The sequence below is a fragment of the Arvicanthis niloticus genome, chromosome 24, assembly GCF_011762505.2.
Source record: "Arvicanthis niloticus isolate mArvNil1 chromosome 24, mArvNil1.pat.X, whole genome shotgun sequence".
Taxonomy (NCBI): Eukaryota; Metazoa; Chordata; class Mammalia; order Rodentia; family Muridae; genus Arvicanthis; species Arvicanthis niloticus.
In genome coordinates this window covers 40,789,946-40,815,223 of record NC_133432.1, presented here as the reverse complement: position 1 = coordinate 40,815,223, position 25,278 = coordinate 40,789,946, and the positions used below count along the sequence as shown (strand labels likewise).

Below are 25,278 nucleotides of genomic sequence, written 5' to 3'. Positions count from 1 at the left end.
CTAGGCAGCAGCTGTCTGCTTTGGAGCCACAGGAAAGGAGATGATACAGAACATGTCTTTCATTTCCTGAGGCTCAACCCACAAATCCTTAGTGAACCACAAGTGAAGATTAGATCCCTTGCCTTAGGCATTTGAAAACAAAACACACAAACACATAAACTCTCAATCACTTAGTCAGAAGTACTTCTGAGCCGTTCCCAGGTGCATAGTGCTTTGAGAAGTGACATCAGAGGTATAAGATCTTAAGGGACTTCTGGTCCTAATGCAGAGACAAGCTGTGGGTACCCAGCAAGTTAAAAAATAATAGTTAAGTCACATGGTCAGCTTGAGAGCCACCTAGAGGGGACAGATGAAGCCTCTGGACACCCAGGCATCAGAATAGAATTCTGACCTGACTCATCACCAGGACAGCTTCTGATCCCCATTTCTCCACTTGTTTTTTTTAAAAATTATTCTCTGAAGCTCTCTCTGAGAACATCGAACTGTTTCTTTTTGTTTGTTGCTTTTAATCTTTAGGGAGGAAAGAGATAGCATTCGTTGCATTCCAGAAGCTTGGTTTCTTTGCCATTAAAATGAAATTAAAGTCGCCAGCTTAGGAGTGAGGCTGACACTTCAGGAAGCAATTCTGATGCAAAATCCTGTTCACAGAAATGATTACTGTTCTAAGACTGTAGCCTGTAAGCAGTCTCTTTTTGAGAATCCATTTTGTTACAGAAATATAAATCCAGCCATCACCACGGTAACACTTCCGCAGGGCAGAATTTTCACACACACATACACATGCGCACACATACATGCACTTGCCCTCTCCTGTGCACACACACACAAAGGCAAACATGCTGGCACATACACACATGGTGTGTATACCCTTCCGTGAAGGAGCAGCCTGTCTGTTTCTTGACAGTCACACCAAAGCCCAGTGGCCTTTCTCACATGGGCTTGGTGAAGAGGATTCCATCTTGCATGCAATCCATCTTGCATGCAATCCATCTTGCATGCGATGTTGGGAGGGGATGCACTCCTGGACCCCTAACACCCTTCTCTTCAGGAAAAGGGCTTGCAAAGCTGGACAGGGTGAAGTCTTTATTCTGCTGACTCACTAATCTTTCAGCTCCATTCTCCCGACTAAAGGGGAATTGTTGATTCCTCTTCCACATCAAAAAGAATTAGATTGTGAGAGAAACCACGGGGTCCCAAACTGGCCAAAGTTCAAGAAAGTTGGCCTGTCTGAGACAGGCAAATTTATATAGGAAAGCAATCAGCACCCACTGGTTAGCTCTGCCGTCAGCCATTTTCCCAGATGCGTATTTTATCTACTGCTCACACTGACCCTGAGAGACAGGCAGTGTCTGCCTGCTTACACCAACAGGAGCCTGGCATTTGAGAATTAAACTGGACTCATCGTTAACAGCTGCCATGGGCTGAGCAACTTTGAGAGAGGGGCTTTGGGGTCATTAATCCCTTCAGCCTTCACAGCAAGGTTATGTAAGAAACTCATGTGGTCTCCTCTGTGAAGGAGAAGGTCATCTCCACGTGAGCATAGCTGAGGTGTTGGGAGGGGATGCACTTCTGGACCCCACATGGGTAAGAAAGAGGCTGGCACACCTTTGTGCCTCTGTAGCCATCCCCGGAATACACATGAGCAGATAAACAGAGAGGTCATCTTTAGGACCTCTCAAAGACCCACTTCCTAATACCCTTATATTGAATATTGGGGGTCGTAAGCATTCACTGCCTAAGAGCCCCTTATTTATATGTTGCTACCCATTTCCTCTCTGAAGCCCCAACCCTGGCCTAGCTCGGGGATGATCAAGGAAGGACTGCACTTTTCCCAGGCTTCCTTTCCACAATATTCTTTGTGGCTCTTGAGTTTCACTTTTAAGAGACACCAGGGGAGCCGGGTGGTGGTGGCGGCGGCGCACGCCTTTAATCCCAGCACTTGGGAGGCAGAGGCAGGTGGATTTCTGAGTTCGAGGCCAGCCTGGTCTACAGAGTGAGTTCCAGGACAGCCAGGACGACACAGAGAAACCCTGTCTCAAAAAACCAAAAAAAAAAAAAAAAAAAAAAAGAGAGAGAGAGAGAGCGTGCGAGCGACCAGGGGACTAGGGATAAAGAGTCCCAAACACTGGCAGATGATGAGGGAACTTTGGGACGTAGAACTGGGCCAATTTATTTGGGAACTGGCAGTGTCCATAGAGTTCTGGTTTGATGGCCATCACCTCTACAGTGTCTTGTCTGCCTAGGCCAGTCAATGCAAAAAGAGCCCGTGTGAGACACCTTCCCTGGCTCTGTCCCCTCCTGAACACACAAGCAGCAATTCATCGGTTGCTTGGGAGTTTTCCATAGCTCAGTTTTTGGTCTCTGCGGCCTCTTGTCTTACACTTGACATGTGGCCTTGTCTGTAAGACTTGTATTGCCCTGCTAATTAATTAAAGTCAAAGTCTACTACCATTGTCCGGATTGCCTTCTGGGCTCCGTGCAAAATGGCAGACTTCCTTTACCAATAGGGCTTCTCTTTCTCTGACCTTGTCTGGGGAACTCAAACAACTCTACCGCACCCTGACCCATGACACACACACACACACACACACACACCTCTACCTTCAGAATGACACGTAGCCTTGGTTAAGATTACAGGTTCAACTTTCTCCAGAGAAGAACCCAGTCACCTAGCACCTGAGATTCCTGGAATGCCTTCCCATGCTAATGAGGTATTGCAGTACCTTAGCCTTCAGCCAATGACCTGTGCCCACCCTGGATATTACTACCCCCTTCCCCCAAAACTATATAACTCTTGAATCACCCTAAATAAATTTGATGTGTCTCCCCGTAGCTGGTCCCAGTGTGTTGTCATTACCATACACACTCAGAGGGCTTCTGAACACCCCACCCCTGACACCCCATCCCACCCACCCCCGCCTCCCCCCCCCCCATCGTCTCTGCTCCATTTGCCCTCAGGGACCAATATCGGCTAACAATTCACGTTGGGAAGGGAGGGTCACAGACATGCTTAGATATAAATGAAAAATAAACAAAAAGGACTGTTGATCTTTAGGTCTTGAACAAATCTTCCCATTTGCTTAAATGTGAATCTCCCCTTCTGGTGGAGGCCTACCACTATGTGGGCGAAGGTGTGTGCTGAATTAAACGTTAAATAAAAGTTGTTCAACCAGGAACACTTTGGGGGAAGCATCTGCTCCACGCATCCTGGGCTATAATGCCTGTGACCCCACGGGCTTGGTTATTTATGCTGCCTGGGTTTCTCAGTTCTCTCAGCCTCTCTCTGTAGCTCATGCCACATTCCTGTACCTTGTCTCTCTTCAAGTCCTAGGGTTGGGGGCAGGGGTTCAGAATGCCGGTAGGCTGCTGGAGTCATCATCCTTCTAACCCTGGCTGGGTTCTTCAAAGAGACCACCTTTTTCTGTTTGGTTTCCAAATGCTGCTGGGGCATGTGTGTGAGAGAGCTGAATGTGTGTTGGAGAAGGAGAGGGAGAGTGAGCAAGGAGAAAAAAAGAAACGGGTGCAGTGTGCACTCGTAGCAGGGAGGTGGAGACAAAGAGAGAAGCACACATGAGCATGCGCGGCTCGAGAAAGAGACAAGGAGACAGACAGACAGAGACTGGGTGCTGTGATGGGATGGGTCCAGGCAGGGAGACTATAAAAATAAGCCTCAGGCCTGCCTTTCATTCCAGGCCCAGATAGAAGTGTTTCCCAGCTCGCCTTTCTAAAGACACGGCTGAAGAAGCCGGATTCAGCTGCTGCTTCCCTCATCAGCAATGGGCCCGGAGGTGAGGCCTCTTACTTCTGAGATAAGGTCATCCCTGGTCCAGGTTGAGTGAGGAAGCCCCCACCCCACCCCAAGTGGCACAATCTACCTCTGCTATGTCATCGCTGGCCTTACAGATCCCAGGCTAACCTTCCAATCTGCTCCAACCGCCACCTACCCTACAGCAGGGCAGCCATGTAGCTAGGATGCCAGCCCATCTTCCTCCAAATCAAGTCTCTCTGCCCTGCTGTTCCTACAGCCTGCTGGGCCCCAGGCCAGCTTAAAGGGAGATTGACCTCAGGTATCTCAAAGAAACTGTGAGGCCCATAGTGACACCAATTAAACTGGGCCAAACAGACAAGGGAAACTGGCTTAGCCAAGTTTCAGGTAGCCTCACAGAGAAACCAAAGGAGAAAGGTCAAAGGGTCCCTTAGTAAAGAGCAAGCAGGATGCTGAGGTCAGTGTGGAGCTGGAAAATCCTATGGAGAAGGAAGTGAGGAATTCAGCAGGGGCCATTTACAAGAGAGTTGACATTAACCCAGTAACATGACCTCCAAGTTTCAACTGTAACAAGTGGGCCCAAATTCATCCCCCAAATATTCTAGGATCTTTAGTAAAATCACAAAGGCAATGCTGGGCAAGGCTAAGCTGTATATATTTGGTCCCAGGGTGTTTGGTTGTTTCTCACAGGGAGAGGGGACACCTCCTTGTCTCAGCCTCAAGCTACAGGTCTTTTGACATCAGGTGCTGTTGCGGCTGGGGGCTCGGCTGTCTCTGACTCCCTTGGGACCCACTCTCATTCTTTCTGATTTACCTGAGGGGGAGCATATATACACCCTCTCCCCCAAAGAAGAGGAGGATTCTGTGGCTATCCCAAAATCTGCTTGGGGTTCCTAACTTCACAAAAGCTTGCTGGTGAACCTATATGTAAACCACAGGCAAGAATTGAGGCCACTAAGCCAGGTACACACACACACACACACACACACACACACACACACAACTGGAAGACATGGCACATGTTGTACAGTGGGTACCCTGCCAAGGTCACTCTGATTAGTGAAGGAGAACCTACCAAGTCATCAAGGTTAAAACTGCTCCCCAATGTGGTCTTACAGTTCTAACTGAAGAAAATGAGCCAAATAAGGAAGAGATGTTTCCCCCTGATGTGAGTGAGACCACAGGATTGGCCCAGAGGCCTTGGGGGCCTGGGCTCCGCCCACTCCTTACCATCTCCCTCTTACCCAGGTTCTGTCTGTTTCTGGAAGCTCTGTAGTGGGTCTGGCCTCATGGCAAACTTCACTCTGGTAAGTTAGGGGAACAATGGGGTAACCTTCTGGCTATGGGTTTCCTTCGTTGTTGTTGTTGTTGTTGTTATTGCTGGTTTGCTCTCTGACACTAGTTTACGCATCAGGATTGTCTGTTAGGTTCTGATCCTTGATCCTTTGCTTTGATATCTTCCTGACATTTCTAAGTGGCTGAAGTTGAGTCACTGTTTTTATTTGTTTTGCTTTGTTTTGTTTGGGTTTTTTTGTTTGTTTGTTTGTTTGTTTTTGTTTTTTTTGTTTTTTTTTTTTGTTTGTTTGTTTTTTGAGACAGGGTTTCTTTTTATAGCCCTGGGTGTCCTGGAACTTGCTCTGTAGACCAGGCTGGCTTTGAACTCACAGAGCTCTATCTGCTTCTGCTTCTCAAGTGCCAGGACTGAAGGCATGCGCCACTACCAGAGTTACCTTCTTGATATCTTTGCCTTTGATATTTCTCAGTCCAGAGAAAAAGCCCATGTGAGCAGCATCGCGGTGACATCAGGAGACACTCTCGCCTACTTGGCTGACCAACACGGTTTTATATATGTCTATGACATCCAGGAGTATGGCCTCCAGGGAACCGAGCGGCAGGCTCCCAACAGTACGCAGTGAATTTCTTCGTGTTAAACCCTAGATAAGATTGCTTTGGTTCCTGTGAGATGTTCTTGTGGGGCCATTAAATTGTCCCAGTGCAAAGGATTACTCTTAAAGCTCATGGAAAGTAGAATCACAGAAACATAGTTTTCCGAAAAACATTTGGTGTCAGCAAAGATGAAGGAAAGAGGCATCTGGCAGCACCAAACAGGGGGTGATTGCTCGCTGACAAATGAGGGGCACATTGACAACCTGTGTTGAACGCTACAAATGGCAGTTCTGCCTATAGAGATTTAGCGAAGGAAGTGTCAAAGGTGCACAGAGTTCTACTTGCAAGATTGTAGAACAACTCATTATTTGTCAGAGAGAGAGAGAGAAGAAAGAGAGAGAGAGAGAGAGAGAGAGAGAGACTGTATGAGGACCATGAGCAACACACACACACCACACACACACACACCACACACACACACACACACACACACACACACCACACACACACAATCTCCTAAGAGAAGATTGGTGGCTATGATGGCTCACCTGTAATTCCAGCACTCAGGAGTCAGAGACTGAAGACCTCCCAGGGCAAGTTGGCTAGCTAGATTTGACTCATCAATGAACGCCATGATCAGCAGGAAACTCTGTCTCAGTAAATAAAGAGCAATGAAAGAGACACCCAACGTCAACCTCTGCTCTTTACATCTGCATACCTGTGCCCACACGCTGGCAAACATGCCAGCACACCATACACATAGACACACAAGATAAAAATCACTGAGGAAAGCCATCGTGTAAGCATGTTCCATTGGTCCTATTTCATACGCTTTCTGAGCTGGCATGGGGGAAGGGATGACCTTGCACATAGTAGGTGCTTGGTGCTCACTTAGGGAACATTAAAGCAGAAAGACCACCACCACCACATCAGTACCACTTCCAACTGGGCACACATCCGTACTGGACTCCTTTCTCTCTTTTCACTTAGCCATGACATCCTGGAGAGCTCACGTCAGCATGGTGACCTCGTGAGTACCATCCTTTTGAAAAGTTCAGTAATCTATAAAAGAAGAAAAACAACTGTTTGAGTCTTGGTCACATCAGTCCTTTCAAAATCGGTGTGAGAGGGCTTTCCATCCTGCTCCTGAAGAAACACAAGGGATGTGGTCCTAGTGGAGACAAAGGGAGAGGAGTTGGGGGCTGGGCTGGTGCTGCTATGTATTCAAATGCTAAATACTGGCTCCTAGGATCTGGTTGCAACCAGATCCTGCAGCAGAGTCTCACCTATACCTAATGACTCTGTAAACTTTGCTCATCTTATTCTCTGACTGGTTAAATAGAAATGACCTACAACCAATTACTGAGGAGAATAGAGGTAGGCAGACCTTTGATTACTGGGTGGGGGCAGGGCAGGGGGCGGGGCAGGGGTGGTCACAGATAGGAGCTGAGCGGCTGGGCCAGGATAATGAGAGGGGAGGAGAAGAAGATGGAGAGACCATCTTTGGATGTCTCTTTAGATGGGATGGAGCAGGAATGCCCCCTGAGGACAGGAACAGTCCGGTGAGACTCAAACAGCAAGTGACTTGGGGAGTACAGCTGAGAAATACCCAGTCTAGCATAGAAAAATAATTCAGGGGTAATCATCCAGTAATTGTGCTAAAATTAATTAAATATATTGATAGAACTCTGCCTTGATTATGGAGGTGGGGGAGGTACAGGGGCTGGCCAGATCATAATAAGAACTAATGGAGTTATTAATAACAATTACAAACACACTGACCTGGCGTTCTTCTGCACATTTATGAGCTCAGTTGGTTTGGATTCATATGAGGCTTGAGAGAGAGAGAGAAAGAGAGAGAGAGAGACAGAGAGAGAGAGAGAGACAGAGAGAGACAGAGAGAGAGGATTTTCACTAGTTCATTTTTTTCTTACCGATTGCTCTTCCACCCAGACTGATCACCTGTGATGTGGTTTCCCATCCATTCCACTTGATGCCTTGAGAGCGGCCCTGGGATTCTGGGAAGAGCACTTAGAGTGTGAGAGGGAGGTGAAGGAAAGAATGGTGTTTAGAAATGAATCAGGCTCTCTCTTTCATTTGGATCCAATGTCCCTTCCTTGCAGAGCAGCTATGACAAATCTTCTCCCCCCTCCCCCCCTTTTATCTTGCTAGTCTGGAGCTGATAGAGGATGACAGCATCTTACTGTCATCCTCCCTTGACTGCACCGTGCGTCTGTGGAGCAAGGATGGGGCATACATAGGTAAGGCCTGCCTCTGCTCTGTTTAGGGGCAAGGAGCCATGGCTCCACACATTTATGGTGAAGTGTGTTAGTATGTCTAGGCTGCCATAAACAGAGTGGCGTAGACAGGGTAGTTTAATGTAAAGTTACTTCTTCTGAGTTCCAGACTTTGGCTCCAGGGGTGGTAGTCCCCACACGGCCTGATGAGGAAATTTCTTGGCTTTCAGAGCATTGGCCTCTTGATCTCCACATGACAGAGATATCTCTCCAGGTTGCCACTTATAACAGGAACACTAATAGTATTAGGTCTTATGACCTTATTTAAAGCTAATTACCTCACCGGGGTCCCCGTCTCCAAATGTAGTCTTTTGGGGGAGGGGGTTGAGGCTTCAACATATACATTTTGGGGAGCTGTGATTTGGTCTATACTATAACATCAGCTTCTTGCCTCCAAAACTAGAAGAAAAAAAAATCAAAGACATTTGAACTCATTGAAATCAGTGGGCTGAAGTTGTTGTCACTTTGGGAAGGGACTGTTTTATCATGAAGATCATATCCAGGTATAGACATTCAGCTATATGGTGGACAAAGGCCTGGCATGTATGGACCATAGCAACAGTAGCCTAATCCCAAAAGATGGTGCCCCACGTTGGGCGCAGTATGTTGTAATAAATATTAAACAATCCTGCACAGGGCTTCTACCGCTATTTGAAAATTAAAAAAAAAAAAAAAAAAAATTAAAAAAGGAATTCTTCACCCCAATTCAGCAGGAAGCAGTCATAGAAAATCATCACCCCATTTCCTTAAGTTAGGGTGTCTGGTTTTGGTTATTTTATGAATTATAGATATGTTGTAATTTTAAGAGATGATTTGCAAATGTTGTAGCTTTGGACAAGGAAGAAACTAGTGAACTTAGATTCAGGGAATTCTATCTTTCCTCTTCTCTAACCTTTCCTTCTTAGGTAAAGGGAAGGGAATTGAAAAGAAAAAAGGGGGATAGAGTAATATTATAAGGAATTAGACAGGGGGCTGGAGAGAGCACTGACTCTTCCAGAAGTCCTGAGTTATGATTCCCAGTAACCACATGGTGGCTCACAACCATGTGTAATGGGGTCTGATGCCCTCTTCTGGTGTGTCTGAAGACAGCCAACAGTGTACTCATATACATAAAATAAATAAATCTTAAAAAAAAAAAAAAAGAAAGAAAGAAAGAAATTAGACAAGTAGGGAAGGAGAAGAAGCCACCATGGGATAGAAGAACAAGCAGGGGAGGAGAAAGGAGAACCACCATGGGTCAGCTGAGCCATAAAAATGGGGCACTGTGGGCTGGCCAATTGGAGTTATAAGCAGCCCAGATGAAACACAGTAATAACTTAGGTTATTCTAACAGCATGGAGGGTAGGCAGCTGCCCAGCTATTGTACTGCTTAAAGCATATTGAGATATAAATGCTGTGTGTGTGTCCTTCATCCAGGAACATAACTGATCTAAGGCAGGTAGAAACCCAGTGCCAAGATTATTAAATATTTATTACAACAGAAAGACTGTATGGCCTGTCTGAGTATGGCATCTTGACCCTGTAGCTTGTGTTTCTTGAAATAGATCTGTGTCTGGTTGAATTTATCTTTCAAGTTCTTAGTACATTATTGAGTAGCCTGCACCTACGTGGTAAGAGGCTTTCTAGGATTCTCTTTCAAGGGTTAGCTGTCTGTTTGCTATAAAGCTACCAGGGAATAGCTTAGCTGGACTGAAGTGGCCTTGCCAGTCTTAAGGAGATCTCCCCATGTTAGCTGTAGGCTTCCCTCTGGTTAGAAGACAGGTTACCAGTTCCCACTGTGATCTATGCAAGTATATTAATTTATCTTTATCCCTCCAGGGACCTTTGGGCAGAATCGTCCCTGGGATATTTTCACTCCTGACTCCTGGGGTCACCCAAGAGTCCCCTTTGAGATTCTGACAGACCCTTCGAGCATGCCTACCCATGCTCTTGCTGGATGCTTGGAAGGACAGCAGGAGCAGAACCACGTGACAGAGGAAAAGGTCCTGTTGGAGGTCGGTGTCTGAAGCAAACATTTGTGCTTCCTTTGTGGGTTCGCTGCTGATCAGCAGAATGCACACATAAGCTAAGAAAGTCAAAGCATGATCTGGCGACCCAAGGCAACTGGACAAGGAGAGTTCATCTCCTCCATCCCGGGCAATGGCACCAGGAGGATATGTGATTCATCTGCAAGATAAAGGACAGGATCTCTGTGTCTTTTTCCCCTTTCTCCTATAGAAAGGCAGCTGTCCCTGGTCTTGGAACACAGCAGCATGCTTAACCCTAGTGTCAAATCTGAGAAGGGCAGACCCTGTGCACTCAGCCCATACTTCATATTCTGAGATGCGTTTTAAAAGCCTCTAATAACTGAGTGGAAGCTACGATCAGCTTAATGCCCAACTCCATGAGAATCAACACCAGAGCAAGAGATTTGGAGAGGGCCCTGGGAGATGCAACCTTGATTTAGAGCTCCCATGAAATACATGCATTTCCAAGAAATGCTTGTCCTTTAATAAATTGAAAAGAAGGTCATTTCGTGAGCTATTGCTTGCCAGCTATGTCACAACTCAAAGCAGGACACCTGCTCTGCCAACAGAATCATCATGTCTTGGCAGCCCCACAGAATACAGATCTCCCAGTATAACCCAGCTACTGACTCCAACTTAGAGCCCCAGAGGTGTTCAAAATAGAAACAAAGGATCTAGGCAAGCACATGCCAGGAACAGCTTCTGCCTCACCTGAAGCTCCTCTGCAGTCTTGTTCTCAAGGTTATCGAATGATAGATACCACAGCGGCAGTCTGGGGAGACTCAGCATGTGGCACACACTGCTGGCTGATTTAGAAACACAGTCGGTTCAGCTAGCATTCAATATGGAAAACTCTAATGTGTTCATTAATTCTGATAGGCCCGCAATTTAGCAAACAAAAGCTCAGGCGGAGGTGGGAAGCGAGAAAGGAGAAAGAGGAAAAAAAAAAAAAAAATGACAAAGCCCAAGCCAGTTCTTAGCTCAGAGACAGATCTAGGGAGAAATCAAAATTCAGGTTCATGGGGAGAGTTCTGGAGGGCACAGTGGGAGGAAGAGGAGACAAAGAAAGGAGAACAGTAAGGCAGGAAGAAGGATGAAGGAAGCAGCAGGATGCTCGGAGTAGCAAAATCAGGCTACTATAATTTATAGCTTGCTCTCCGAGGGTGAACTAAGTCTTCCTGAGTGATTTTGAGCTCATATAAGATAAGGGTCCCTCATGCCAGGGAGATATGGTAGCAAATCATGTGATACCTGGAGCAGAAGTTGAGAGCTCACAGCCTAAAGACTGACTCAGAGAGTGAGGGATGGAGATGGGTTGAGACTCTGCAAGCCCCAAGCCAAGAGAGTGCGCTAGAAATGTCACCAGTCTTTAAACACTCAAAGCCTACCTCCAGTGACACTTTCTTTCACGAAGGCTACAGCTCCTAAGACTCCCAAACAGTACCACCAACGGGGGACTGTCTTGACTACTTTTATGTCAACTTGACACAAGGTAGCATTGTCTGAAAGGAAGGAGCCTCAACTGAAAAAAATGGAAAATCTCCATGAGACCGGCTGTAAGGCAAGCCTGTAGGGCATTTTCTTAATTAGTGATTCATGAGGGAGGACCCAGCCTATTGTTGGTGGTGCCATCCCTGGGCTGGTGGTCCTGAGTCCTACAAGAAGGTAGACTGAGCAAGCCATGAAAAGCAAGTCAGTAAGCAGCACCCCTCTGCATCAATTCCTGCCTCCAGGACCCTGCCCTGTTTGAGTTCCTGTCCTGACTTCCTTTGGTGATGAACAGTGATGTGGAACTGTAAGTCAAACAAACCCTGGCACATGCCTTTAATCCCAGCACTTGGGAGGCAGAGGTAGGCAGATTTCTGAGTTCGAGACCAGCCTGGTCTACAGAGTGAGTTCCAGGACAGCCAGGGCTATACAGAGAAACCCTGTCTCAAAAAACAAACAAACAAACAAAGTCAAACAAACCCTTTCCTCTCCAACTTGCCTTTTGGTCATTGCGTTTCATCAAGCAATAGAAACCCTAACTAAGACAAGTTGGTACCAAAAGTACTGTGTTGCTGTTACAAACCTGATTATGTTTTGGAGAAGATTGTGGTAGGACTTTGGAACTTTGGGTTAGAAAAGCCATTGAGTATTGGAAGCTAAGAATGTTGAGAGCACTGAAGATGAAGGTCTGGCTCATGAGTTTCAGAGGAAAGTTTAAAGACTCTGTCAAGGCCATTTGCTATTCTGAGTTGAGAATCTGTGGTTACAGTTAGCTAAGACTAAAAAATCGGCTGTCATTAAAAAGAGACGGGCATTATTGAGGTGAGATCTTCTGGAACATGGTTCCTCAGGGTCAGCACACAGAAGCTGTGTTCATAAGCAGCAAAGTTTGTACACCTCATGTGGGCAGCCAAACTTGGTAGTGTGAGAATCACTTAGGTGGTGCTGATTTTGAAAGCATGAAGGAAAGCAGCCTAGGCTTGGCAATGTGTGGCAGGGCAGGAGTCTGTGAAGAGCACCCAGGAGGGACTATTGTTGAAAGTGCACCCCAGTTTCAGCAAGGGACTCCAGCAGCTTTGGAGATGCCAGTACAATGGGATGACCACAACAAATACCAGCAGGTGTGAAGTGGAGCTGGCCTGAGCCTAGAAGACTAGCTGTGTGTGTAGGCTTATATTTTTCAAAACCTTTAATAAAGGTTCTTAAGCTTTTCAACCACCCTTATAGCCCAATTAACCAAAGGTACTAGGGTAAAATGGCTAATCAGACAAGGACCTGTTTAGAAGTTGTTCCTTGGGGTGACCATCCTGGTTCAGTCAATCAACAGGGTCTCAAGGGAGGAATTGAGGATTGAAAAGAAAAAGACAGACAACATTGTAACATGACTCCAGCCAGTGCTGAGGCTGAAGCGAGTTTATTTTTCTCCAGTCTACTTTTATACCATTCTAAGTACATGCAAAGAATAAGGTCAGTTGTTAGTCAAGGAACAAATTGATAAACAAAAATAGTCAAGGAACAAACAAGGCAACAAAGTGGTATTCAGGGGCTTATCAGGATGACCAAGATCTGGAGCCTACTTCCTTATCCTAGCCCAGTGTCAAATTCCTGCCTGAGCCTACTTCCATGTCCTGGCCCAAGGTCAAATTCTTGCCAAATTTCTAGAAGCAGCCCCAAGAGCTCTCCACATTGGGGCAATTCCAGTCTTCATTGCCTGAAATCTACTCCCCCAGCAAAACACCAAACACAAATAAGCAGCAGCAACTCAATCCAGAAGAAACCACTCGTCCCCACTGGTTGGCAGGAGTCTGACAAAGTGACAAGAAGCAGCCAGAACACCATCAGAAGTTCTTTGGTGTGCTTCTCTCTACAAAGTCACACCAAGCAAAGATCAGTGAAAAAAGCAAGGTGAACCAATGCCACAGCATTGTTAGCAAAGACCGGCAAGTCGAACCAATGCCAGAGTGTTGTCCACCGTCTGTTGGGTTATACTCTTTCCAAATATCACATGTTCTCTCAAGCAAAGCAGCAAAACATCACATGCCCTTTCACCAGACAGCTTCCAGAAAAACACCAAATGTCTGTTCTCAATAAAACATCCTCTCATAAGACAGCTTCCTGAAAAACATCACATGACACCATTGAATCTCCAACAAAACCAGAAATCCCCATTTCATGTGTGTGCTGCAGAGGGCTGAGCCAGAGCAGTGACCCAAGCCCTTCGAAGGAGGCCAGAGGATTATGAGTGAGCTCCAGACATTGGATATTGAGTTATCTACACTGTTGGAGATTGGTTTTGCTTTTATTTGATTGTGACTGGCTTTTTCATCTTGAAATAAGAAAGTATTTCCTTTATTTTTGATTTTACAGAAGCCCACAGTTGAGAGACTGAACTTTAGAAATGATTTTTAGGTTTTTAAAGAGAAACTTTTGATTTAAAAAAAAAAAAAAAAGACTGAATTTTAAGGTGTTTGATTTTGTAAAGACTATGAAACTTTTTTCATTCTTCTCTCATATATTACATCCCAGCTGTAGTTTCCCTCCCTCCTCTGCCCCCAGGCCCTTACTCCTCACCTTCCCTTTCCCCCAAATCCACTTCTCTGTTTCCCTTTGGAAAAAGACAAGCTTCCCAGGGATAGCAATCAAACATGGCACATCAAGTTGCAATAAGATCAGGTACATCCCCTCATGTTCTCCCTGCCCTCATGGATCATCAACCAATATGATATGGAGGGCAAGTGGAGCAGAGACAATGATGGGGGGGGCTAATGAGGGGGTATGAGCCGCTTTGATGTTTTTGAAGTCCAAAACTCGAGTACATACGGTGAATGACTACATTGGGACCAACTGCCAAGAGACAGATCTACTTTGGGTGATTCAAGGTTTGTAAAGTTCTGGGGAATGGTGGGTGGGTTGGAGATTTGCCCATCCAGGATGGGCAAAGGTCATTGGCTGGGGGCTTAAGTATCGAAATGCCTCATTAGCATGGGGAAGCAGTTCAGGAAGCTCAGGTGCTAGCTGAGTGGGTTCTTATCAAGAAAAGGGAAGTTGATCCTATAATCTAACTGAGACTATGTGACATTCCTCAAGTAGAGACATGTGTGTGGGGTTTTGAATTCCCCAGACAAGGTCAGAGAAGGGGAAACCCTGCCAATGAAGGGAAACTTCCATATTGCACTGAGCTCAGAGGTTACCCAGACATGGTGGACTTTGACCTTAATTAGCAGAGTTTTCCCACACCTTCATATTAAGGCTGGACAGGACAATCCAGTAGGAGTAAAGAGAGTCCCAAAAGCAGGCAAAAGAGTCCCCGTCCTGACTTCTTTTGATAAGATATGGAAGTCTCAGCCAAATAAACCCTTTTATCTCCAGTTTGTGTTAGTCATGGTGTTCCATTGCAGGTACAGAAACCACAATAGAAACAAGACTATGAGGGACATCTCATCCAAAACACCACAAAGTTACTTCTAAGATAAAAGGGACAGAAAACAAAACTCCAAGCCCTTATAGGGTGTGATTGGACCAGGAATCCAAACTGTAAAATTTCAGGATGAGGTATTTCATTGCTGTTTGTGAGAGGACCCCACACTCAGGTTCATTCACTAGTCATGTGATCTCCAGCAGTCCTTCCTGCTGAGCTACAAAATGGAGGGTGTCTTAGGTAATCTAGAAGTTTCTTTCCAGCCTTAAAAACTAAGTGCTTGTCTTATTTTCTGTTCAAGAAAAACTTAATGTGTTCATTGGACTCTGGATGTTGATAGTGCCTCTTCCAAGATGCTAAGAGATTTCATACAAGCATAGTCAAAGTGAGTTGACTAGATGCTAAGAAGAGCTCACAGGAAAGCGCCACATACCAGCTGGTACCGGGTCATGGCACAAAGGCTCCATGGGAAGTTCTGTTCTCTGGCCAGTTCAACCAGCCTGAGTCTTGTTCTAACAGGAAGAAGGCATGTCCCCCACTGTTGGCTCTTGGTCCCTGTTACCAAAGTGGTCATGGCTTCTGCTCTCCTCTGTCTTCTTCCTCCAGACTGAAGAGAGCCCTAGCCCTCCCTCCCCAGAAGGTCCCATTGTTGAAGTGGAAGCGAAAGCAGATACAAGCCGATGGACTTCGTTTTGCCATGGCAGGTGAGTCTGGACCATTAGGCGGGTCAAAGAAACTACCCCCTCCTTCACTCCCACCCCCAAAGAATGCAGTGGTCCTTGCCTGGGGCCTGCTAGCCCTCTGTTTCCTACATGTGTTATTTGTCTCAAAGCTCCCCCAGCCTGTGAGTATAACTGAAGTCACTACTCAAATGTCACCACCGAGCATCTTACACACGTGATTTAACACACACACCCTATTTTATCAGGCTATCGCCTATGACCAAAGCTTATCCGTTTGTCTTTGCCAACAGCTCTGTAGCAGGGGTTGCCTGCCTTGGCATCCCACGAGGCAGTTGTAGCCTCACCATCTCTCACACAGGTACCCCATATAGCCCTTCTGGCTTCCTGAGGGCCTGGGGTGAGGATGAAGAACCCAGGGCCTCCAGAGCTACAAATCCCAGGCTACCTCAAAGCCCCATATGCACTCCAGGTCCCTATGCACTAGGAGATGGGAGGTTCCAGAGAAGCAGGGCTCTCCTCTCCAGTTCCCTGAGATGTTCCTCTCTAGGTCTTGGTCACCAAGAGACCCAAAGAAACAGCCCCTTCCACATCCTCTGATGTTCCTCTCACCACAGAATCTGGGTTAAGTGCCTGGATGAGTGGTGGCTCCTTCCTCACCATGTTCATCAAGAGCCCAAGTTCCTTCCCTGTACAGACAGACAGTTTCCATCTGCATGGTTATCTAATGGTAAAGACAGCTACAGGGACCTCTTGCCTTCCACCTACATCCCTGAAAGTACAAACAGGGGAACGGGGAGTTGGGGATGCAGGGCATGTACTTTCCAGCTGGCTCAGCATGCTTTTTGGAATATTCTAGGAGTATCTGCTTACTTCTGCTCACATCTTAAGGGTCAGCACATGACCACAGCCGGTCACAACTGAGGCCATGTCCAAGGAGAGGAGGGTGAGAAAGGGTTTCTGGTTGACAAGTAGCAAGCTCTGTCCCAGAAGCTAAGAAATGTAAAATGCTTTGGGTGCTTGTAGAATTTGAGGACTGTCACCCAGAAACTCTGCCCACCATACTGTATCATGCTAGGTGTCTGGAAGCCACAAATCCAAAGTTTGTCTGGGCCAAATAGCTAATTTATGGGAAAACAACACAGACTTGTGTTGAAGTAATTATTTAAAACAGCCACCAGTAAAGCCATCTAAGCTGAGCCACCATGTTCCGTGGCCAGCGCAGCTAGAAACGGCCAGCCAGAAATACCATCCCTGCCACCCACGAGATGCCAGCATGGGAGATGGCTCTGCCAATCTCCCATGCTGTCTCTGCAAGGCTGGGCATTGCCCAGACCATCCAGCCATCCATGCGGGCCCAGTAAGAAAATGAGACCCTAATGCTTAAAGATTAATCACAGGCTTTATATGTTTGGTAATTCTCAATAACAATATGCCCATACAAGGAGAGTTGTTTCCCAATTAGTTAACTCTAAATTAAAGTTGTTACCCACGACTGCTCTCCATACCTGCGTGGCTCTCCATCGCTCCTATATCTCTGCTCTCCCTAGCTCCTCCTCTTCCTTTTCCTCTTCCCTTTCCTCTTCCTCTCCTTACTCCTCCCACCTTAGCTCCTCCTACAGACCTGGAATTTAGTAACTGTGACTATGAATCATTTCAACTTCCTATCTATATACTTGGAGATCTCCCAAGAAGGTATGGGATACAGTAAGATGTCGGATGTGATGGCGTACTGGAGTGTAGTGTGAGCGTTGGAGACTGGAAACAGGAGGCTCCCCCGCCCCCCTCCACTGACACCATTAGCATCTACACCCTGGACCAACTGGGTTAGCAAGATGGCCAGCAGCTGCAGACTGAGCCCTGGGTTTGGTTTTGTTTGTTTTTGTTTTTCAAGACAGGTAGAGTTGGCTGTCCTGGATCTCACTCTGTAGACCAGGCTGGCCTCAAACTCACAGAGATCTTCCTGCCTCTGCCTCCCGAGTGCTGGGATTAAAAGTGTGCACCACCGCCGCCCATCTGAGCCCTGTACTTTATATACCTCCTCAGGCCCTCTTTTGCCTCCAGTTGCCTCTCTCCTCAAAGATACTGATGCAGGACATGAGGTGGGGAAACGTTCCAACTGTGATTAAGAGCAAGTACAGCAAGAAGCCACAACGATAGGTGTTGTTTGGCTCTCTTCTGTCCAAATGGTGTTAACACAGAATGGCGGACGGGGAGTTAGCTCTAAATTTAGAATTGGCTTTGATTCTCTGTGCTTGCTTATCACAAGGATAAAATGGGCAGAATGTGAGGAGTGAGGCATGCAGGGGGAAGACAGAGGGGACAGTGGGCCTTTTGGGTAGGTCCTACCCCATCAAGCCTGGTGGTTGTTGGGTGAATTTTAAAACGGATGCCTTTTAAGGCAGGAAGCATTAGAAATGACACACATTTTCTGTCAACATGCCATTCCGATCTGCAACATGAAGAGTGCACCTCCGCTCACGGGTCTTTAGACGTTCAACACACCAGACGTGAATTTTGATTTCTGCTTTTACAGAAGTGAAGCCGACACCCGCAAAGCATGGAAGCACCATGTCCGTCCCAGTTTCTAGAATTTCCCCAAGGCATTGTTCATCCTCAGTTCTCCATCATCCGCCAGCTGAGTGCCTTCAGCCCTAGCAAAGGCTTCTTTGTCTTTCTCATTATTCTCACATTAATATACTTTTCTCTTTGTTCAGATAAATTTATAATCACCATCAGTATCCAAGAGGCATGGGCAGGTGTACAAACAAACACAGCTGGCTCTGGCTAAGAGCACACCTCCCCCCCCCCCCCATTTGGTAGAAGGCGACCGTTGCTGTCTAGCACAAGGGAGCATTCACAGGACTGTCCATCATTTGTGGGGAGGGTATTGATGGAGTCGCTCAGACCACCAGGTCCTTTTAGAGAGCATCTAGTGCAGTGATTCTTTTTGTAACTGATTCTCTGGCAGTCAAATCATGTTTCCCTTGTGTAGGTTGACTATACATGCAAGAGAGATCACAGGTGGGGAAGGGGAAGTAGGACAAGCCACTCCTCTCTCCACTGTGTCAATGAGGTCCCCATGAGGAGACCACCTCGGATATTTAGGCAGGAAATTCAATAAGACTTTGTTCAGTTTTCATCATATTACTGGAGACACCCCACTGGGGATCTCTATAGAAAAGGAAACTGAGGCTCAGGGAAGCCATGCTGCTTACCTGAAGTTAAATCACTAGTAGTAGGTGGCCAGGCACAGCTCTCCTCTGAGACCAAGCCTTGGGCTTTTCTCTGAACATAAAAAGAAAACACACTGTACCTGCTCTAAACACGGGGATGCCTTGGGCAAGAGGCTGCCGATTTCGAAGCACATTTCCATTGGCCTGCAGAATGCAGCCCCAGGGTTGGCGCCAGGGCAACTTACCGAGGAGCTTGTTCCCTGGGGTCGCTTTAAAGTTTAAACAGAATGGTGGGAAGATGTCTGGGAGATGTTGCTTCTCTGGCTCAGTGGGGTGAGGTGAGGCACAGGAATCATTTCCAGAGAAATGGTACCAGGGAGATGAGCAGACGGCCTGAAAGGATATGCACAGAGAAAAGAGGGAAGTAGAATAGTAGGACAGAGAACACAGGACAGGACAGAGAACAAGGGACCAAAATGGCGGGCAGAGCTCCAGAGACAAACCATGTTGTAGGAAGCAGGGTTAAACACCCCTCATTCCCCTGAGCATTCCGGGTTTTGTTGAAAATCATCCTGTTTCACAATCTGTTGGGGGCTGTTTTGTGCCTACACTGCATTGTAATAAAACACAGAGGACAGGGGGCTAAAGAGATGGCTCAGCGGTTAAGAGCACTGACTGTTATTCCAGAGGTTCTGAGTTCAATTCCCAGAAACCACATGGTGGCTCACAACCATCTGTAATGGGGTCTGATGCCCTCTTCTGGTGGATCTGAAGACATTGACAGTGTGCTCACATATATATAATAAATAAATCTTTAAAAAGGGGGGGACGACGCACCCACAAACAGAGAGAAGGAGTCTATCCTGAAAAAGAAAAGGCCGGTTGCCAGCTTCCATTGCTTCATGCGATGCATCTTGCATGATGGGAGGAGTATAAAGCATCATGGAAACATTGGTGCAGGGGATGATGGGAGAGTGTTTGGAGAGAGGGAATTCATGCTGATGCCTGAAAAATATTAGTGTGGATATTAGGGTGTGGCCACTTGAAATGGGTTTTAGAAGGAGACAGAAATGCTGCCACATGTATGAGCCTGAGGATGTCGTGCTAAGTAAAACAGACCAGTTGCAAAATGACAAATATTGCCTGATTCCGAGGTTCAAGGTACCCAGAGCAGTCAGACTCAAGTAAAATGGCTGCCGTTAGGGGCTGAGGAGAAGGGAACAAAGGGATGTTGCTTAATGTGTATGTTTTCAGTTTTGTGAGGTGGAAGAGTTTAGAAGCTGACCATGGTGGAATATAGATGTAGCCCTGGTACTTGGGAGGCAGAGGCAGGAAAATCAGGAGTTCAAGGTCACCCTCAGCTATATAGGGAGTTGAAAAGCCCAAAGGCCAGCCTTGGGCTGCATGAGACCCTGTCCAGAAAACTGAAAGTTCTGGAAATGAGTAGTGATTGATGGTGGTTGCACAACAGTGTCACTGTATGAAATATGTATTTGGTTCAATATCTTATACAATGTATTTAATATCGCAATTAAAAATAAAGGGGGGGGAGTGGCAAAAAGGTGACTTTGGTTCAAAGTACTTGTGGCTCTGTTGGAGGACCCAAGTTAGTTCCCAGCACCCACATGGCAACTCAAAACTATCTGTAATCAAGTTGAGGGGGTGTCTTCTGGTATCCCCTGGCACTGCACACACACACACACACACACACACACACACAGTGCACAGACACACATGCAAGCAAGATACCGATACATATGAGATAAAAAATATTTTTAAAAATTAAAGAGTGCAGAGGTAAGAATATGAAAGAGCAAAGCCCTTGAGGAGGAGAGACGAGGGTCTATTCTGACTCTGAGTAGCTCAGTGTAACTGAAGTGGTGTTGCATTGCGGAGGCCATTGGAACAAGAAATGAATTGTAACAGGTGTAGGCAGTTGGTTTTCCAAGGTGCCTAGAAATGACCAGAAGGAAAGAATTGTTGAGAGACAGTCCAGGGAAAGGGATAACACAGACAGGTATTCGGAAGGCTGGCTGACGTGCTCAGTGAGGGGGACTCTTGTAGCTGTCAGTCTTCAGACACCGGAAGAATCCTCACGCTTGTCCTCTCCCCCCAGACTATTGTCAGCGCGAAGAAAGCCTTGCTGGAAGATGCCGGAGCTCAAATGGCCCAGTATTTACCAGGCCCTCCAGTGCCATGAGCTTGCCTGTGTGTCTGCTCCCAGGAAGAAGCCAGATCTATCTGTTACTGGCTCTGACTTGTTTTCAGTTGTTTTCCCCAGCCAGGAAAGAGAAGCCGAGGGGCTGGAAAAGAAGAAACTCTCACCCTGGAGCAGTTTCTTGCCTGAGTGCTAAGGACCTCAACCTCCCTGCTTGGCCAGTTCTTTCCTGTGTAATGGAAAGGTCTGGTTGAGATTAAGGCTTGGCCCTGTGGAGCAGAAAAGAACAAGATGAGAAATGATCTCGGCCCGTGTGGGCTCAGCCTGAAGCAATTAGAGCTGAAATTTCAGAGAACAAATCGGATTTGCAGTGTTCTTTCTGGAACATCAATGTCTCACTGGGTGGAGGAAACCCAGAGCAGGTGGCCTCAGCGAGTGGCCCCCAAACAGCTCCTCCAACGGGCCACCTACCACTTAGGGCATCTGTCTAGGGTAGGCTGAGGACAGGGAAAAGCAGGGAGGCTGCTGGGAACAGAGAAGACACTTTGCTGGAGTGTGTGCTTTTTGCCAGGGAGGCCCGCTTTCAGACAGATGGAGTTTCTCATCAATGCCTAACAATACCCTGGGAATAGACGCTGTTTTCAGCCATCTTACCAACAAGGAAACTGGGGCTTCCAGATGTTCATCCACTTGCTGTAGGAGATAGAGATCCAGAGGGGTGTGGCCTTGTCTCAACCCCAATACTCAGGAGAGGCTAGGTGTGGCTCCTAGGAGCTGTGGTTCAGTTCCTCTGTGATCAGTTCAGTAGGCAGATAAAGGTAGTGACTATGTTGTCCTCCACCCCCTACCAAAGACCCTTCATGGGCTGCTAGTGAAAGACCTCTACAGACTGAAGTATGTTCCTGATCTTAAGAAAGATTACTGGGCATTTTTCTGGTGTCCTTAAGAGACAAATGGGGATAGGAGGGAGAGGAGGAGGAGTGGAAGGAAAAGGAGGAGTGGAAGGAAAAGGAGGACAAGGAGGAGGAGTGGGGAGGGAGGAGGGGGAGGAGGAAGTAAGCCAGGTGGCTCCCAAAGGCTGGAAGAGGCAGCAGGGTGCCCCTTCGGATACCTCCGGAGCACAGTTCTGCCCACATCTTGGTTCCAGACTTCTGGTCTCCAGAGCTATGAGAGAATAAATGTGTGTTTGCTGGCAGCTTTTGGCAACTGTGCATCAACTACAGGCCCAGAAAACAAGAGGGGATGAGGCAAGGAGGTGGTTGGGGGAAGGGTCCCTGGGGAAGGAGCTCCTGAGAGGGAGTGACAGACAGGTAAATGTTGCCTTCCCATAATCCTGATCAGTTCTGCTCCATCCCTGTGTGGAACTATGTATCAGAGAGAGAGAGAGAGAGAGAGAGAGAGAGAGAGAGAGAGAGAGAGAGAGAGAGAGAGACTATAAATGTGCACATTTAAAATCTATTCGAAGAATAGATTTTGGATTTTGGGAGCACCATGGCCCCTCCTACCAAAGCCCCACGCCCACCCCACCTCCATTGATGTCCTGGTTTCTTTGAAGAGGCTAGATGCTACTGTCTTACAATTGGTCGGGGAAACCCTGGGCTGGCTGAAGAGGATCCTGAAAGTAGAGAATGAGGAGACATGAGTAGGTCCTGTGCTTCCTCATAGGCCCTGTCTGTCTTCTAGTTTCCTGGTCAATCCTTTGGTTTCTCTTACTACCCTCAGCACTAGCCTTCTGAAGAGTTCTGTATGGAGCTTCTCTATTAGCTATTCAATATTGTCTACCAAAATGAAGAAGGTCATGTAACATTCCTCTGCTTGACAGAATGAGGCTGGATGTGAGCAGAAGCAGGTGTAACCCAAGTTCCACTTAGGTTAATGTGGAACACATCTGAGCATCCTCGCCTGCTGCCTGGACCACTGTCTGCTTGGTCTGCTGCAGCATGGCCTTCTGAGATCCACACCCACAGCCCTGTCGCCTTGAATTACACGGCCTCTGTTCTTCCTATAGTCCACCTTTCAGACCAAGGGTGGAGGCTGCGGTTTCCAGTACAGAGTAAGCATCACCTCCTCCCTAAGGATCAGGGTTCAAACCTATCTACAGATATCCTAGGCAGCTAGGAATTGTGCAAATACAATTGAGCAGGATACAGTCGCTGCTGTTCAAAGTGTATCAGCTCAGGAGTGCAGAGCAGACATGTTTTGCTGTCTACACACAAAACACTGCAACTAGAATGTACCCTTCCCCCCACCATGAGCAAGCCTGAGAGACCTTGTTTACCACAACAAGGTCAAGTGACAGGATCTAGGTGGAGTTACCCACCTTGGCTGCCCAGAACACAGAAGCAGAACTGCCCCTGGGCTTGCCTTGAGACACCTCTGGCTGTGACCTGGACCGGACTATGGATTATCCCACCCATCTGGAACCAGGAGGGGTTGTGGGTTGGGTCTTCCCCTTTAAATTGAGAGCTGAACATTAAAGCTTTGGGCCTTGATCAGAGAACTTTGTCTTGGCCTCATCTCTTCTCGCCCTCCTTCCCCCTTCAATTCCCAGCCCCCCTTTCAGGTGAACCCAGTTGACTTGTGGCCGCAGGTGGCTACACTAGAAGAGGTACCAAGTTTTATTCTTGTGACTGTTATAGCCCAGAAATCACGTGATCTTAAATATGGACCATCTAATAAGGACAAATAGGACTTTAATTAGGTTACCCCAGTAGCTTTAATGGTCAGGTAGCCAAATGCTTTCTACATAACATCTGCCTTTTTCAGAGGGCTACATTTCGTTCTTCGATGGCTCTAAAGTGACTGGTCTCTTTTAAAACTAGTCTCAGGATTAAATGCTTGTTTGGTAGGTGGGGAACATTCAAAAATTCTCAAAAAAACAAAACTCGGATCACAAAACAGGCTGATTAGGGTAGCCCCAGCCATTCTGTGATCTTTGACTGTATCTCAGACCCAAGAAATAGTTGTAAAGGGTATTTTGTGAGAATGGAACCTGATGAAATGATTGTGTCAGAGAGTGTTTTCCTGGGCACAGTGGGAGCCGTGATGAGAAGTGCTTGGGAAGATGTGTGTTGAGCCTGTGAGGAAGTAGCCACAAGTTCACTGCATTGCTTTCTGCCTATATAAACAAAGGACATAGAGCATCACAGGAATGTGTGTTGATTTGCTATTTAGAGTTTTGTTAAAAGATGTTTTCTGAGAGGGATATATATATATATATATATATCATGAATCCAAAAGGAATTGTGTCAAGCCACAAGTGACAGAAAACCCCAGAAGTCGTAGTCAAGTAGGAAGCCTCACACGTTTTGCTAAAACCACAAGGATCACCGCTGCCATGACCTCAAGTGTAGACTCTGCACCCTTACAGAGAATCCTCCTTGGCCCAGCCTTGCCCAAGTCACCCAAGCCTGACTCTATCAAGCCTGGCCTGGCCTCACTCTTTTCTATCTCTAGATGCCTGTAACTGTCACTCTTGAGCCCAAGAATTATGGTTTCAAAGTACATTGTGTAGTTCTTATTATGCCTTTGAAATCTCTCTTCCTTAGAGTGTGCCCATGTTTTCCACCACTACCCTCTGAGAAAGTGCTTCTCAACCAAGTCAGGCAAATAAACGTACAACTCAGGAGACCTTCAGCTGTCAGCACATCTTTGGGACCAGAAAGAACTGCCTGGTGCTTCTAGGCTGCAAACTGATTCTCTAGACATTGTTGGCACCTCTTGGCTCACAGATGCACCTGATCCCAGAAACAGCCCTGGGCACAGTCATGGAGAAAGGCATGCTGTCTCATGGCTGTGTTTAGGAAGCCATGCTTTCAGACAGCACCAAAGTGGGACCATGCTTGTGTATGCAGTGTTAGCAATGCTGGGATACTGGAGACACTAGGGATGGGCAAGCAGGTAGCTCACTAGCTGTCATCAAAACACACTGGGAGCTCCCTGTGCAACTTCATGTCCACTGCACTAGTTGCTATAGTAATCCTCAACCATGTGGAGGCAGGTGCTGATTTTAGAGTCTCGGGTAGGTCGTGTGGACTATGGAAAACCACCAGGATCTCAATGAAGGTGTATGAGTTATCAAGCAAGCATTTGGTAATTTTGTCCAGATCTTCCTCCCTCCCCACTCAACTGAGCCCCTGTGTACTTTTCTGTTGTGTATTTTACTGATCATGAAGGCAACTCCAAGCACACTAGAAATGGTTTTGTTTGGACAAGACTTAAGAGTTCACATGTTGGACATGCCAAGTCCTGGAACTAGAAAAGACCTATGGGCTGGTGAGATGGCTCCGGGACTAAGATCACTTGCTGCTCTTGCAGAGGATCACAGTGCAGTGGTTGCCAGCACTGATGTGATGTCTTAAGCCCCAAGTTGTGGGGATTTAATGCCCGTTACTAGCTTCCA

General features: G+C 46.8%; 1 protein-coding gene across 1 annotated transcript in view; it reads left to right on the top strand.

Moving 5' to 3' along the window:
• LOC143438196 (cilia- and flagella-associated protein 337-like) overlaps nucleotides 1-23,367 on the top strand; it is a 61,230-nt gene extending 37,863 nt beyond the window's left edge. The window contains exons 12-19 of the mRNA XM_076923852.1: nucleotides 3,693-3,788; nucleotides 5,015-5,073; nucleotides 5,530-5,671; nucleotides 6,644-6,683; nucleotides 7,826-7,914; nucleotides 9,769-9,944; nucleotides 15,469-15,566; nucleotides 20,835-23,367. Of these exons, the coding sequence (XP_076779967.1) occupies nucleotides 3,693-3,788; nucleotides 5,015-5,073; nucleotides 5,530-5,671; nucleotides 6,644-6,683; nucleotides 7,826-7,914; nucleotides 9,769-9,944; nucleotides 15,469-15,566; nucleotides 20,835-21,072 (938 nt within the window). The 3' untranslated portion in view covers nucleotides 21,073-23,367. The remainder of the gene's footprint in view (nucleotides 1-3,692; nucleotides 3,789-5,014; nucleotides 5,074-5,529; nucleotides 5,672-6,643; nucleotides 6,684-7,825; nucleotides 7,915-9,768; nucleotides 9,945-15,468; nucleotides 15,567-20,834) is intronic.
• Nucleotides 23,368-25,278: the final 1,911 nt, after the last annotated feature.